The 14,872-nt window shown below is 46.6% G+C and overlaps 1 protein-coding gene across 6 annotated transcripts; it reads left to right on the top strand.

Annotated features, from left to right (window-relative positions):
* The first annotated feature begins 775 nt into the window (after positions 1 to 775).
* Positions 776 to 12,926, top strand: NCOA4 (nuclear receptor coactivator 4). Of its 6 annotated transcripts, none has more exons than XM_066191576.1 (10): positions 776 to 825; positions 6,236 to 6,389; positions 6,844 to 6,984; positions 7,105 to 7,193; positions 7,652 to 7,760; positions 8,344 to 8,415; positions 8,816 to 8,962; positions 9,192 to 10,202; positions 10,521 to 10,610; positions 11,158 to 12,926. In XM_066191576.1, the coding sequence occupies exons 2-10, from the start codon at positions 6,249 to 6,251 to the stop codon at positions 11,161 to 11,163; spliced, it is 1,806 nt and encodes a 601-aa protein (XP_066047673.1). In that variant the 5' UTR covers positions 776 to 825; positions 6,236 to 6,248; the 3' UTR covers positions 11,164 to 12,926. The 6 variants fall into 6 exon arrangements, with proteins under 6 accessions (XP_066047673.1, XP_066047674.1, XP_066047675.1 ...); XM_066191577.1 differs by lacking the exon at positions 776 to 825 and adding an exon at positions 831 to 903; XM_066191578.1 differs by lacking the exon at positions 776 to 825 and adding an exon at positions 909 to 980.
* The last annotated feature ends 1,946 nt before the right edge of the window (positions 12,927 to 14,872 follow it).

Here is a 14,872-nt window from a genome sequence, read left to right as displayed (position 1 = left end):
CCGCGAGTCAGGTCCTGTTCAGAAGAACGGCTCCTTGGTCTGTGCCCAGAGGAGGAAATATGTAGGAAATTGTGACTCAGCTACCGCAGGTACTCAGCTACTTAGATTTCCATTTGAAATCCTTTCTGCTTGGGGTCCCCATACATCCTCTGTTAGGCTTAAATGGCGTGCACGCACCTACAAAAGGCAGCCCTTCACAAATATGCTGGCCAGGTGGTCACAGAAAGGCTGCAATCTTACAGAATCACAGAACAGTCTGTGTTGGAAAGCACCCACAAGGATCACGGAGTCCAACTCCCGAACGGCCCCCACAGGGATCAAACCCACATCCTCAACGTCATCCGCACCCCGCTCTGGCCAGCCGAGCTGATCCCCTTGCCCCTGACCAGATAAGGCGCACAGGCAGGGAGCGGTAAGTGGATCCTTTTCCCAACTGGAAAGCGGGTTGGCAATACCGAGAGGTGTTCCGCCGTGCTCTACGCTTGCGGAGAGCAAGACCCAAAACCCGTACTGTGGAAAGCCAAACCAAGCCCGGTACTCTGGGAAATTTCCAGCGGACATGGAAAAGACCCAAAGCGGGGGCTCGCCTCACGATGCACGCTGTGTGCCCGGCGCATTGGCCGCGCCGGCTCAGCCGCGCTTCCCGGATTTGGCCGCCGGGAGGGGCGGCAGCAGCACCGCCCCCAGCGCTGCTCCGCGCCGCCGCAGCCGCTCCGCCGCGCCGCCAGGGGGCGCCTGGGCCGGCGGTCTCGCGAGAGCGCGCGGGGCTGGCGGCGGGCGGGCGGACGGACGGCGCGGGGCTGAGGGAGCGGCGCTCGGACGGCGGTGAGGGAGCGGCGGGGCCGGCGGGGCGGGGAGACAGCCGGGGGGATCCCAGAGCAATCCCGCGAGCAATCCCGCAAGGCATCCCGTGAGACATCCCGTAGGCAGCCCGTGCCGCCGTGCGGGACGTGCCCAGGCACCCGGCCTGGGTCGTTCAGGTCGGTGGGGGAATGGACGCTCCGCGGCGCTGGGCTCACACGGCACACGGAGACGGGGTTTGGTGCCGATCTCGCTCTCCGTGTCCCGGAGAGGCCGTGCCGCGAGCGCTCCTGAAGCCACGTTCCTGATTGCAAAGGCAGAGTCTTTTGTTAGCAGCTGCCCTTCTCGGATGTTATATAAGCAGTAAATGTCTGGGTTAGGAATGGTCGGGGTTGTGCCGCATCGTGTTTGTTGAAAGTTTGTCAGACCTGTGTTGTTCGATGTTGGTAAGTGGTATGAGCCAGAGCTTCATCGGAGGTTTGCTAAGCATTTTGACGGCTTTAAACACGGTGTTTATGGCTGGGACTAAAGAGAAGAGCTGACAGAGGAACAAGGTTGCCTTCCTCTGAGACTTAGCATAAGGTATACAGTCACGGGAGCAGAAAAAAGCTGGCAGCCATGTAAGAACCGCTGTTCATCTCGCTGCAAGTGCATAACATTGGATGGATGGATGTGCAGAGAGCATGGCACTGGTATCTTTGGGACCATGTGCTTCAGGCAGAACCAGGGGTCTGTCACTTGTTTTCCGAAGGGTTTTTAAGTGCAGTAGTCTGGAAGATGTGTTGTAATGTGCAATCTGTGTTGAGATAAGTGTGTGTCTTCCCCACTCGGGGGTGTCTTCTCTGGTATTGTCAGTAATTATAGCATAGAGATTTCCGGCCTTTATGTTCAGATGCTTTGTGATTTCAGTTATATGCTTGTTGTGCATAAAATATATATTTATCATAGGTGGAATAAAATGGTGATTTTTCACAGCTGCCTCAGTGACTTGTGACTGTTCAGAGCCCAGCTCTTGTGGGGGTGTCTCAGTACAAGTGCTTTGTGGACTGGCCAGGCTGCTTCGGGGCTAAAACAGGCAGAAAAGGTCACACGTATTCAGGTCTGTGGCACTGTGCAGACAGGGGAAAACTACCTGCATTTTAGAAAATGTAATACCTGAAACTGGTAAAAGTAGTCGTTTGGTTTGTGGGGTTTTTTTTGTTTTTTTTTTCTCCTTCACATGGCTTGTGACTTAAAAAAAGAGGGTGTTATATACTTGTTTTGGAGTAAAATGATTTCCCCAGCAGGAGCTCCATATGGATACTGGCATGTAATGCTGATGCTACACTGTACAAAGTGCTTGTTATGCTTGGATGTAAATGGGAAGTTCCCAGATTCAGCTCGTGTACTTACAGTACTTCTCTCCCTGACCACAGGTCCCACGTACCTAATTTGGGAGAGCTTCTTAAGAGGAACTACTGTTTTTTGGTGGAGTTAGATGGAAACCCACGGGGATTTCAGTTCAAACAAGCCAGCTGGTTTAAAGTCACATAAAGACAGGTCAGAGAGGCCTTTGGAGCAGCCTGGTCCCGCCAAATGGAAGAAATCATTCCACATTTATAAACAGAGCCTGTTCAGTGGGAGGCTTCGTTCCCTTCAGAAGCTTTTCCCTAACAAAGGCTCTGCAGAGCCCTGTATTTGAGATGGCTTTTCCACACCCATATGAAATGGAAAACAATGCTCTTCCCAAGGGCAGCTTGGATGGTTGTGCCGAGAGTGAAAAGCTGGTAGAACCAGTTTCCTGCCGGCCTGTTTGCAGACTGCAGAAGAGGCAGGGTTGTCTCCTCCTCCTCTGCTCCCCAGCCACCAGGTACTTAATTCAAAGCTTAAAATTATGTTTGTCCAGCGGTTTCTGACCTATGGGAATTAACATCTCAGAAATGGAGTGTAGGCAGCCAGGAGGTTGCACAGAGCTCCTGTGGCCAGGAGTTGTAGCTGCAGGGTCTTGTGGTGACCCCTCTCCAGCGAGCCAAAAGTCTTCCTGTAAAAACTTGTTTTATTGTTTGGAACAATAATATCATCATTCAGGCAGTTCGTTTGGTTTCATGGCTATAGCATTTTTACTGATTACGTGCGTGGCCCATCCCTGGGAGAATTCAAGGCCGGGCTGGATGGGGTACTCTGCACCCTGGTCTAGTGAGAGGAGTCCCTGCCTTTGGCAGCGGCGTTGGAACGAGATGATCTCCAAGGTCCTTTCCAACCGAGGCCGTTCGGTGTGCTTTCCTCAGCTGTGTGTGTGAAGCTGTGGAAGCACGAGTAGATGTGACAAGGATTCTCTGTGTGTGTGTGTGTGTGATTTTGGTCCTTCCAGGGGCTAACCTGCAGCCGGGCGGCTCAGTGTCAGGATTTCTGGCACGTCGCGGGCCCGGTGCTGGATGGGAGCCTCGCTGCTGGGCTGTGCGTGGCCAGGGAGGAAAGGCTGAGCTCGGCAGCTGGCTCGGCTCGCAGCTCTTTCTCCTCTGCTGCTGCATCCGCGCTGGGTGCCTCAGCGCTCGGGTCTGCTTTGTCGTTGCATGAAGAAGGCGCATTGCCACACTCCTGAAGTTGCAAGAAATAGCGGTTTTGTTGCAAAACGTTGAGGTTTCGCGGTTTGAAGCGCTGCTCGGATGTTCGGAGGCACTTGCTGTTTGGGCTGAGCGGAGGCAGGCCGGCGCAGGGCGGATGAGGCCCGGCCCGGGGCCGGTGGTCGCGGCCCGCCCGGGGCCCGCCCCGGCGCTGCGGACGTGCGGCTCGGCCGGGCGCGGTGGCCGGGGCGGGGCGCGGGCTGCGCCGCGCCGATAAGGCTCGGGGCCGCTCCGGAGAGCCCGGGCTCGGAGCGGAATTTGCAGGCTTGGGAGCATTCGTGAAAGCGGTCCGCAGGCCGTGCCTGGGAATGGAAGCCGCCGTATAAACGGCACATTGCGGGATCGCTTCTTGAGCGCGGAGAGTAAGTGCGAGCTCATCTGTTGGGGGTGTGCATCCCGTGACGCAAATGGCGGGGACTGATGGGCACCCCCGTGTGCTGGGAAACGATCTGATGGCACGGAAATGGCCGGGGCAGCTCACGGTGTGTTGCAGCCGTGTGTCTTCTCGCGGAAGTAATTGTGTTTTGTTACTGTTGAGCCGAAGTGTGTGATCTCGGGTGTTCCAGAGCATGTGACCTGAAAACGTCTTAAATTCTCAGTGCTATTTGGGAGTAACTGGGAAGCAAGGAAATAGGTGCTTGCCTCCACTTAGTTCTGTTAGAGGCTCGTGGAAATTGAAAAGAAGGGTGGATTGGCGCTCATGCTCAACATGTGAGTTTTACTGGCTTATTTTCGACAAAGCCTAAGAACAGCCATTTTAAGAGGAGCTAGCTGGCTGGAGAAGGCAGCATTCATTCTTTCTATACGTTCTGGAGTGAGTCTCTTGCAATCATCGGAAGAAGGAAAAGCAACAAACAGTAGTTCCAGAGGTCATTAGAGAAGGTGTGTGAGCTTCTTGAATTCAATTGTGCCATTACGAAGTTGCTAATACAGAGTGTGATAAAGTAGGTTAATATAATTATCACAAGAGTTGTTGAGTACATTATCTATTGTGAGAACAAATATGGAAGTTTTATTTAGCCTTTCAGACCTTGACTGTTGTTATGTAAGAGTATAAAAATTAAATAATGACCAATATGATTTTTTAAATTTACTTTTGAGTATATGATAGTTTTTAAGGTATCTAATACCCTTGTTTGCTTGGCTGGGTGTATTGTTGTCACCTCGGTGTTAGATTCCATCTGAGCACCAGGGCTCCCACTTACGCTGCTGGCTCCTACTTCCTGTAGGTTGTACAGGAGGGTTGGAATGCGACATCAAGTCTCGGGTGTGTTGTGAGAAAAAGCTTAGCTTATCTTTTGTTGAACGTTGCTGCCATGGTGAAGATCATGAAACCTTTCAGAAGTGAACCTGTGAACAAGCTAGGGTGTGCAAATACCCGGACAAAACTGGCATTCAGAGCACAGCTTGGAGAATGATGTGGTTTGGACTTCTGTATCATCTGATTTGGTGCAAAATAACATAAGCTTAAAGATTACTTTTGAGTTCTCTTCTCTTGTGTTTGTGCCCTGCAGTTCCTAGAGGATGAGATGTTATGGTGAGGGTGGGATTGAGTTGTGTGCAGGGTCTTGGGGTGGCTCCTGTGCCTTGTCTGTGCCTTGTGTCCAGAGGCCCTGGAGGGACAGGAAACCCGTGCTGTTGGGGGAACTAAGGGAGGTGCAGCCTCTGCTCCTGCCCCATGGAGAACATTGCTTTTTCTGTCACCTTCCACTTGCAAGGCACTCTTAGCCCTCTTCTGTGTGAAGTACACACTTTTATATCTGTCTGATAGATCTTGGCTCTAGAAGGACTTTTGGGTTGCAGTTTATATGATCATTTGGCTTGGAAATTGCAGGTTAAGTAGCTGCTCAATAACACAAGCTCATGCTTGTCTTGTCATATTCAAAACTACTTTCAGTTCTCTCCAGAGCAGTGGTAAAATCTGTGACATTTTAGATTGGTACACATGTATGCTTTAAATCTGCTGGGAATTTCCATAGCTGTCATTCCTGAGGACTTGTTTTAAATAGAAAAAGTACTGTGAATGTTTTGTGTTTCAGGAATCCCATGAAACTGACAGGAGAATTCAAACGCTTCCTTAACAAAATAACCCATTGTTTAGGAAAACTGCTTACACTGATCCTTCTCATTTTTACTGAAAATCCATACTATCTTTTTCCCCTTACTTGCAGAATCCTTACCTGTTTGAGCTTGTTCTGCTTGAGACTGTGCTGAAGCCAGGTCACCACAGCTGTGACCAGGACAAAATAGTGGGCAGCTGTTATAAGTTCTGGCCTTTGCAGCTTAGTAAAGAGTGCAGCTTAGTAAAGAGTGATCTTTGTAGCAACATGTGGATTTTCAGTTGATGAAACTGTATTGGAATTTTCTCATTTATGGGAGCCAGCTGATTTGTCTGCAGAGGAAAAAAGGGTGGCTGAAATATTTCCTGCCCCTGGCCAGGCCATTCTCCCCCAGCTCCAGCACTGCTGTTGAACCTTCCCTGAACCAGCCGCTCAGCTCTGCAGTTTGCTGGCTAGGCATAAAAGCTGGAGGAAGGTGACTGGCAGGAGAGGATTGCCTAAACTCCTGTGGCTGAAGCTGTTGTCAAATATCTGGTGGTTTTCCTGTGACTGTGCAAATTCTGTGGGCTGAGGTGTTTGGGAGACCGTTGTTGCTCCTGGAGGAGAGCATTATCTATGTTTAGAAAACTTGGATCTGTGTAGGGTCTTAGGGGCTTTTTTGTTCACCTTTTCTAGTGAAGTAGAGCAGCTGGTTCTTCATATGATGCCCTTCCTCTTCTGATAAAGAGGAATAGAAACTATTAAGAAATTGTTTCTTCCATTGTGTTTTAGGAACACTTCAAGAATGAGTCCACCACAAGATAGAAATAGAAATTCCTGCAGCAGTGAGACTCTGGCAAAGTGCCTTCAAGCAAAGAAGGACTTGGAAACAGCTATATCTGGGATTGTCAAAGCTGAACAGCAGATTAAGGAAAACTGGCGGGAGGTAATTTTAAATTACTTCTTAGAGATTTTTTACTAACTAACGTGACTTCAATTAAGCTTTTTATTATTCCAGAATATTTTCTGTTACCACAGTGGTATGAAATTTTCCTAGCAATTTGCAAACCCATTGCTGTGTCATTTGGCCGTGCTCTTGATAAAGGTATTCCTGTATTACTAGCGTAGGTATGGAGAATTTCCAAAAGCTGTTGATTGAAACATCAGAATAGAGGGAGATTACAAAGAACATTATTCTTTGATTCCTCTTTAAAAGTATCCTCAGAACTGTTACTGACCTGAGGCATGTGGTGCTGTGGGTGACTGGGATGAATTTTTTAGAAATAAATCACTCCAAAAACACCACTTGGCCACTGACAAAGAGCAGTTTGCAATCAGTGCAGCCACATGAGTGTTCACTGTGCTTGAGAGCTGGAGGAATAGTGTGTGTTCCCTGACAGGTCAAGGCCAAGATCCACAGCCACATCAGCCGGCAGCTGGAGTGCCTGCGCAGCCGTGAGGTGTGGCTCTTCGAGCAGGTGGATCTCATCCAGCAGCTCAAAGAGGAGGCCTTGCAGCAGCAGGCACAGCAGCTCTACTGGGTAAGGCTTGCTTGGCACTTGCTGCACTGGCATTTTCCAGCAAACGTTGTTCTTGCAAGTAGTGGCTCAATTTCAATGCTGGAAGCTGAAACAATAACGTGTGTTCTGTCTTCCGTGCAGTACTTGGGACAGTTCAATTGCCTTATTCATCAGCTGGAGCGCTCCTACAGCAACGAACTGGCAAACCAGATCTCGGTTTGCCTGGAGAGGTAAATATATTTTGTGATGCAAGTTAACACACTTGGGTTTATTTTAACTTATGAATTCAATCTGATTTTTTATTCTAATAGAACTAATAATAGATCTCACTGTTCCTACATTTTTAATAGTTCCTAGAAATAAGAACTTTAAAGCAGTCTGAGGTGATAAACCAGGACTATAATGAGCAGGAGAGGTATTCATTTATACAGATTATTTCAAATGCTAGTTGTTGATGAGAGTTGAAGTAAGAAGGTGAAACTTGTGCTCTGCTGGCAGTTTATTCTGTTCCTGGTTAGTAGATAGCCATTCCTTTCTTGTATGCCGTACCAAAAGTCTCTTTGTTACCTAATTACTGCCAAGGAGCTTGAAAGCCTTTTTATGAAATAATGGACTGACTTCTGAAACAGGATGGATGAAGAAGATTATCATTTTTTTCCTTTCTGTAACTATCACCTTACTCTTTCAGACTGGGAAGTCTCACACTTAAACCTGAAGAGTCTTCCATCCTGAATTTTGAGGCTGACACATCTTACCTTCGCCAAGCTATTACCTCATTTGGTTCCATTAAAACAATGGTAAGCAGCAGGACTTCCCTGGGTTGGAATACTTGCCTCAAAGATTTTTTTTTCAGTAGTCCAATATATTCTAGGTGATATTTTTGCTTTTAGTGGCAGCTTGAATAGATCCTGTGCATGAGTCATATAATTTTTGCTCTCTGATAAATACACAGTGGTTTATGAATTATTGCATGTAGTTTTCACTGAGTTTAGTTATGTACACGTAATCTAATGTATTTTGGCAGAGTTTGAGGGAATGACTACTGCATTCCTACCCTTCCCAGAAAATTCATTACTGTTTTCTTTAGACAGCAATAGTTAAAACATTGTAGATGCTTTCTGTGATGAAAGGACTTTGGGATTCTTATGTAAGCAGCATATTTCCTGTATTATTGGAGACAATTCTGTTAAAGGAAGCAGACTCAAGGAAATATTTTCATAGCCAATCTTTCTCCATTCTGTTTGTAAATGTTGAGAACATTGTTAGTCATAAACCACTGAGGATTTGCAACTGTGCTTTACTTCTGCTTTATTGTGGAATTTGTCCAGTCTCTAAACTGGACAGAACAGAGATTGAAATTAATTTTTACTTTCCTTTCAGCAAACCTCAGAGAGAGAGAATGCTTCTCCCTGGTTCCCAGGGCAGAACTGTGCCCTGATGAACTGTGAGCAGGTAAGATTGACCTGTGTGTGAGTGTTTAATTGCATTAGAGGGAAGAGGAGAACTCAAGCACGTTATGTGAGCTTGAGTGATGGCTTGTGTTTGTCAAGATGCTTGAGTAGCCAGTAACAGTGGCTGTGGTGAGCAGAATGATCTGATACTGTAGCTGCTCCAGGAACAGACAGGCAAGAGCCAAGTATAAAAGTGTATTTGGAATGATTGACAGGAGTTTTTAATTGAACGTTCCTTGATGCTGGAACCATCCAATTCCTCTGGGTTCCTTTGTAATTAGAGGGGGCTGTTTATCCTTTAGGTGCAGAAGTAGTGATGCCTGCTGCATGCCTGTGTTGCTGTTCAGCACAGACTGGCTCAGCAGTGAGGCTGTCCCCTAACCACGGGCGTTCTCTCTCAGCAGCAGCCGCTGTGTGGGCCGGGGAGCGCCTCGCTGGCTGACTGGTTACTCGGAAGCAGGCCCGGGGCCGTGCGCCAGGCTCCCTACGTTCCCAGCACCAATCTTGAGGAGTGGGTTATCCAAAGATGTGTGTCAGAGCCCAGCCAGGTAAACCTTTTGTGCACTAACCTAGTCTTGAACAGAGGGGAGAGCACAGTATCTGACTGCATGCAGAGTATGGTGGGAATTAAACCTTCTGTAGTACCCTTCATTCTGCCTCATGTTCAGCTGATGCTTGGGCACGTAAAAGCTGAATGCTCTGAGCTCTAACTATGCAAACAGTTACTGAGCATTGCCTTTTAGTTTTAACAGATGTATTTCAACGTGTCTTTACTAGGATGTGAATTCTTCCAAAGTCTGCTATTTTGAGCAAGCCTGGGGAAATCTGAAGGATTTGGAGAACTGGCTCCTGCACAATCAGCAGCGTGATGTTGCTGGGAAGACAGATTCCCCTGGTCGCAAGGACTCCACCTCTACTCTCAACTCATCCTTTTCCACTATTGAAAAGGTGGAGGAGTTAGAATCCCTTGGACAAGAAGAGATGGACCTTTCTGACTGGCTGCTTACTCCTGACACAGAGAATGGAAGTATTGCTTCAGATGAGAAATGGAAGAATGAATTTAAACCTTTTAGGGAAGAATGCAATTTGAATGATTGGCTCCTCAAAGCTGAAGCATGTACCAGTTGTCGTGGCAGTCAGAGCAGAGGTGTGGAAATTGAGAACCTGGGAAATCTGAAGTGCCTGAATGAGCATCTTGATGGAAAGAAATCGCCTGCTACATCTGCTGTAAATGCTTGGCTTCTTCAGCATCCTCAGGCCCCCTTTAAAGTGGAAGATGTGTGCAAAGCTAATGATCTGTGTGCCAGCTTTTCAGAATGTGTGTGTGATGAAAACTGTGGAAAAGAGGCTCTTTGCAAATGGCTTCTGAAGAAAGATGGGAAGGACAAAAACGGAGTTCCTGTCAGCCAGAGAGATGTACCAGACCCTGAGCACGAGAAGACCAAGTTTGCTGCCAGTTCCTGGCTTAGCCCTGCACAGCAGCTCCGGGGGGAACCCCTGAGTGCAGAGAAAGCAGATTATTCAGCAGAGATCGCAGAACCCTGGAAAGCATTGCTGGAGAGGCCTCTGACAAGCTGGCTGGCCAAGGCTGAGCACAAAGCAGAAAGCACAGAAGAAAAGGAGAGTCGAGAAAAAGCAGACAAGAGTTTCAAGAGTCCTTTCCTAGACCTCCTGGCTCCATTCCACCTCCCCTTAAATGTAAACAGTTGGGTGTTGACTTCAAATGACCTAGAAAATGCAAACCCGCCTCCAGTGGAAGATAAATGGCTTCTGCGCAAGAAAGCACAAGTGAGCAGAAGTTTTTGATACTTTTGTGTCTTATGTGCCAGGTTTATTGCTTTACTGATTTTAATGACTTCATTCTCTTCCAAAGTCGGAGCTCTTCTGGATAATACTACTGAAAGTTTTTAGGTTTCTTGGCTCTTTTAATGTTTTCAGTTATTAGTTACTTTGCACTAAACAAGTTAATATGTTATACTAAATGAAAACAGCCTTAATCTCAAAGACTCAAAAATCAGTTTTGATTTTGGACACATTATAGGATTTGAATATACATCAGAATGTATTTATGTTTGGGGTTGGTAATGAAGGTGACTTCTCTTTCAGGACTTTGGCCTTCCTACAGTTTGCGACCTTTTTGCCTGTATGAAACTCAGTGGAGATAATGAAAAGTGGCTGTATCGGTCTCCTTTACAGGTAGGATACAGAATGTGTTAGAACAGCTGAGCCTGATCACAACTTGGGAGTACAGAACACACACTGGCAGCTAATGGTCATCTTCAGTTCTTTCACATTTAACAATCCTTTAACAGCCTAGTAATTTCCTCCCCACAGCCCTTTCTAACAGCTTGGACCATTCTCCTTTGTTACTATTCCTCCTCTTTTGATCGCAGGCCAGGGAGGGAATGACTTCTGTTCTTGTGTAAATCTCTCAACTGACTGACACTTGGTAACTCTGATTGTAACTAAGATATGGAATTAATGTATTAATCTCCAGGCAGCTTCTTTCTTACCTTAGTAATGTGTTTATAGCTGACATCACGTTTTTTCTTTCTGATGAAAACTCTTTGTTGGGGTTTTTGAAAATGGTCCTTAGCAGGAGTACTTCAAACCCTAAAAGGCAGTATACTCAGTTCTAGGAGGAACGTTAATATCACTTCTTTCCAAGGGTATCTTACAGTTGTTTTTTTTCCAAAGTGTTGCTGTTTATCAGAGAGAATAACCCTATTTTAATTTTTTTTAGATGTGAAGAACTGGAAGTGTTGAAATCATCCCCTTCCTGCTATCAGTTGCACATCACGATGGGTGACTGCAGCCAGCTGAGTGCTTGTGTTTTGTGTTTGGCCGTCTGCTTTCTCTTCTAAAATTATAACAAAAAGAAAGATTCCTTACCTAACAGAGTTATGGTGCAGAAGATCCCTTTTCGTTGTCATTAATTCTGAAATGTAAACCCACTGACCACAAGCAGTCTGATGCTTTAGAGGTGTTAGCAAATTTGTATCTATTATGGGAATACAAGGATCTTTAATGGGTTGTCACTTCAAGTATGTTGAAGCCAGGGCAGGTGTAAAGCAGAATCTTCCTGGTGCTGTGGAATGTCCACCTCTGACAGTGACTTCAGAAGTGCTGCTGTTCCTTTCAGCTGCTACAACTCTGTCATGAGTTGGGTTCCAGCTTACTTAGGCTGTACTTGCAAGCAATTTGTTTTATGGAGCAGTTGCTCACTTCGGAGGTTTCATTTGCATCTTGTGTTGGTGCATTTCCCACCTAAATACGTGAAAATGACATGGATTTATGGGACCTAACACAGTGACAGGAGAATTGGTAACTTTTAAATCCAAACTCTTGTGAATTTTGAGACTTTCAGAGAACAGGCTAGGTGTTAATTTCATGCACCAGTAGATCAGACCCGACTGTGTCCCCAGCATTTACAAACCATTCGAATGTCACTGAAAAAGCTGTAAAATGAAATGTGTGTTTCTGTTAGTTCTAGATAATTCATAATGAATTTTTATCGACTAAACCACTGGAAAGCAGGCATCTTAGCCACATATTATTTAAAGGTAATATTTGGGGAATTAGATGCCTTCAGCAGATTGATGTCATGCTGTTTAATTGGGAAACACTGAGTTGGCAAACTGTGGCTCCCACTGATGCAGTTTAAAGGTATTTAATCTGTGGTTTCCATGTGATTATGTTTGTGAAAGTGGGGTCCAGTAACTGAGATCTTCCTGAAGCTGTGGATGTAACACGAGCAATACCTCTTCAGATATTCAGCCTTTGGAGCCTGTAGGAACCAGCGCAAGGACGTTACATGGAAACGTGGATCATGCCTGTCAGGCTCTGTGGGAAAACTGTGAAGTTCCAGAGTTTCTGGTGCAGCTTCTACTCACTTAACAAATTTCTCTAAATAACTATGAAAATAGCTCCCCTCCCCTCCCCCTTCTCCCCATCCCTGCAGCCTGCCTGGGAATAAAAGTGATCCGAGTTCTTCACAACCCTGTAGAAAAGAAATTAATATCTGACCGTGGTGTCACTTTGCAGTGTGAACACATTCCTTGCTGATCGATCCTGTGCATTCATTTAAGTTTTTAGTCTGAGAAGGGGAGACTGCACATCTGAAACCAGACCCTGAAAGGGCTTAACATCAGCAAAACACTCGAGGCTTTTGTACTTTCATAGCCAGGGCTCTCTGCTGGAGGCAGAGAGGTGTTTTAGGAGTGCATTTTCCCCTTCATGTGTCCTTTTTGCTGCATGAGAAGACTGCACTGTGACTAACTCCAGTAACAGCCTGATGTGATTAGCAGTTGAACTTAATGAAGGTGATTGACATGCAGCCCACCTCTTCCAATTAATGCCATGTAGTCGTCATTGTGTGCTACTTTGTCAGTTCATTATGAGCCTTTAAAACTTGGGGGTATGTATTCCTTTACTCAACTGACTTGTTGTCACTAATTGATATTTATGTAAAACATTGATTAGTCTTTTCCATTAAAAAATAATTGCAACCTACGTGTGTGTTATGTCTCATTTACAAGATGGTCAACAACCATTGCTGTGGCATGTGTCCAGTTTGCCTGTCTGGAAGCTGCTGCAGTTGTCCTTCCATCCAAGTGGGATTCATGTGCTTCAGTCCATTTCACCAGGGCCTGGAGCTGCGCTGAGCTCTGGAGCAGGGAAACTCTGGGATCTGGCACACTCCTACACGCTCAGTGGGAAACATGTCAGGCACTGCCTTGCAGTGACCCCCTGGACACGCAGCTGGTGTGTCTCGGGCACCTGGGCTTTGCTCAGCTGTTGGAAGAAAATAGATTTGGATAAAATGACCCTTTTGCTTCTTACCACTCTTGAATATTTAATGAGGATTTGTGGATTTTAGTAGCGTTTGGTCCTCTTCTCCCATGGCTGAAGAACATCTGTGCTCTGCCTGTGCAATTGGAAGTGAGTTCCTCTGTCTCCTGGTGTTGGAGCATCGGCCTCCCTGCATGACTGGTTCCTCCACTGGGCGTTTCCCAGTGTTTAGACTGCAGCCTGCACTGTTCATTAGGAGAACATCGCAGCTGGGCCTGGCAGCCTTTCAGCCATGATACCTTAAATTTCATGTGGGGTGTGCACACTCATTTTTTTAAAGTAGACTGGAAGTTCTTTGTTAGAAGTAGACACGTGCAGAACTCCTGAATGCTCAGCTTTCAAAGACAGGGACAAAGTACTTCAAAATTATCCCAAGACAAGGAGGATGGAGTAGCAAGAAGAAAATGCTATTCTGGGGTTCTCAAATGGCTGGAGAAGTTTCTTTGAACAAGACTGACGCCCTGTACTGAGGAATGCTTCCTTCCCTCCCACACCTCCCTGGAGCAGGGTGGCCACAGGCTCCTGGAGCACCGCCCCTTCACCTCCTTGTCCTCAGCGCAGCTGCGAGTGAGTGGGGCACTGCTCCCACAGGGCAGGAGAGAGGAGGGCTGACAGAGGGGAAATACCTGTGAGGAACACAGAGCAGGTATTAACCATGCTGGGGAAGTACCAAAAAGGGTTGGGGTACCCTCTGGTGTCCCTGCCCTGGCTGGCATTGAACAGCACAGACCAATTCTCACAGAGTCCACAAAGCTCCACTTCAACCACACCAGTTTCCTGTCTAGAATTTATTAAGCACAGGGGTAACCTTCTGTTAAAGCATACAAAAGGATTTCCCCCCTCCCTCTGAAGTCCCAGATTAGATCACAGGAAACAGACTATGAACACGGGATTGTTTTTCTGCGCTAAAACACATTTGCCTCCTGTTCTCAGAAGCTGCTTCTGCTTCAGGGTGCCCAGAGATTTCCACCCTAAGTAGGGATTTTTCACCAAATTCCTCCAACAGTAAGAGAAGTCACCTGCTGACAGGAAATGGTGTAAGCCGACTTGCCTTGCTATTCCAAAGACTGCGCAGAACCAGCTTCACAAGACTCAAAACCCTTCCAGTTACACCTGCTGTCTCAGCTCCCTCACTTGGTGCCACAGCATGGAAAGCTGCCTTGGATCTATCTGGCACCAAAACCCTGCTCTTCCAAGACAGTCAAGGTCTCCCATGCTCACATTTATGTAACACTGGGTGGGAGGGCTCTAACTTGAGCCAAATCCTGTTTTCAACTTGATTTTACATCCTTTTATTCCTACTGGACTTGGATATATTTTTGGATACAATTTAAAGTAGCAACTTTATACCGATTGCCAGTAAACCATGAACACAGTATGTCATGACACACAATATTTTAAACACATTCTCTGTATTGTATCATACAATTCACCTCCCTCACTGCTGCCTCTGGGCTGTGTTTCATAGCTCAAGCTACGGATGACTCCATATACAAACAGATCATGAACCAAAACTTTGAAGAGCTGTAACACAGCTATTTCAGAAAAATGCTCTCAGCTCTGCCCTTGAAGCGAGCAGTTCCAGGAAATCTGAGCACATTGCAGAC

This window comes from Chamaea fasciata, unplaced genomic scaffold, assembly GCF_029207755.1.
Source record: "Chamaea fasciata isolate MVZ Bird 193981 ecotype frontalis unplaced genomic scaffold, bChaFas1.0.hap1 SCAF_9, whole genome shotgun sequence".
Classification (NCBI taxonomy): Eukaryota; Metazoa; Chordata; class Aves; order Passeriformes; family Sylviidae; genus Chamaea; species Chamaea fasciata.
This window is presented reverse-complemented; position numbering and strand designations above follow the sequence as displayed.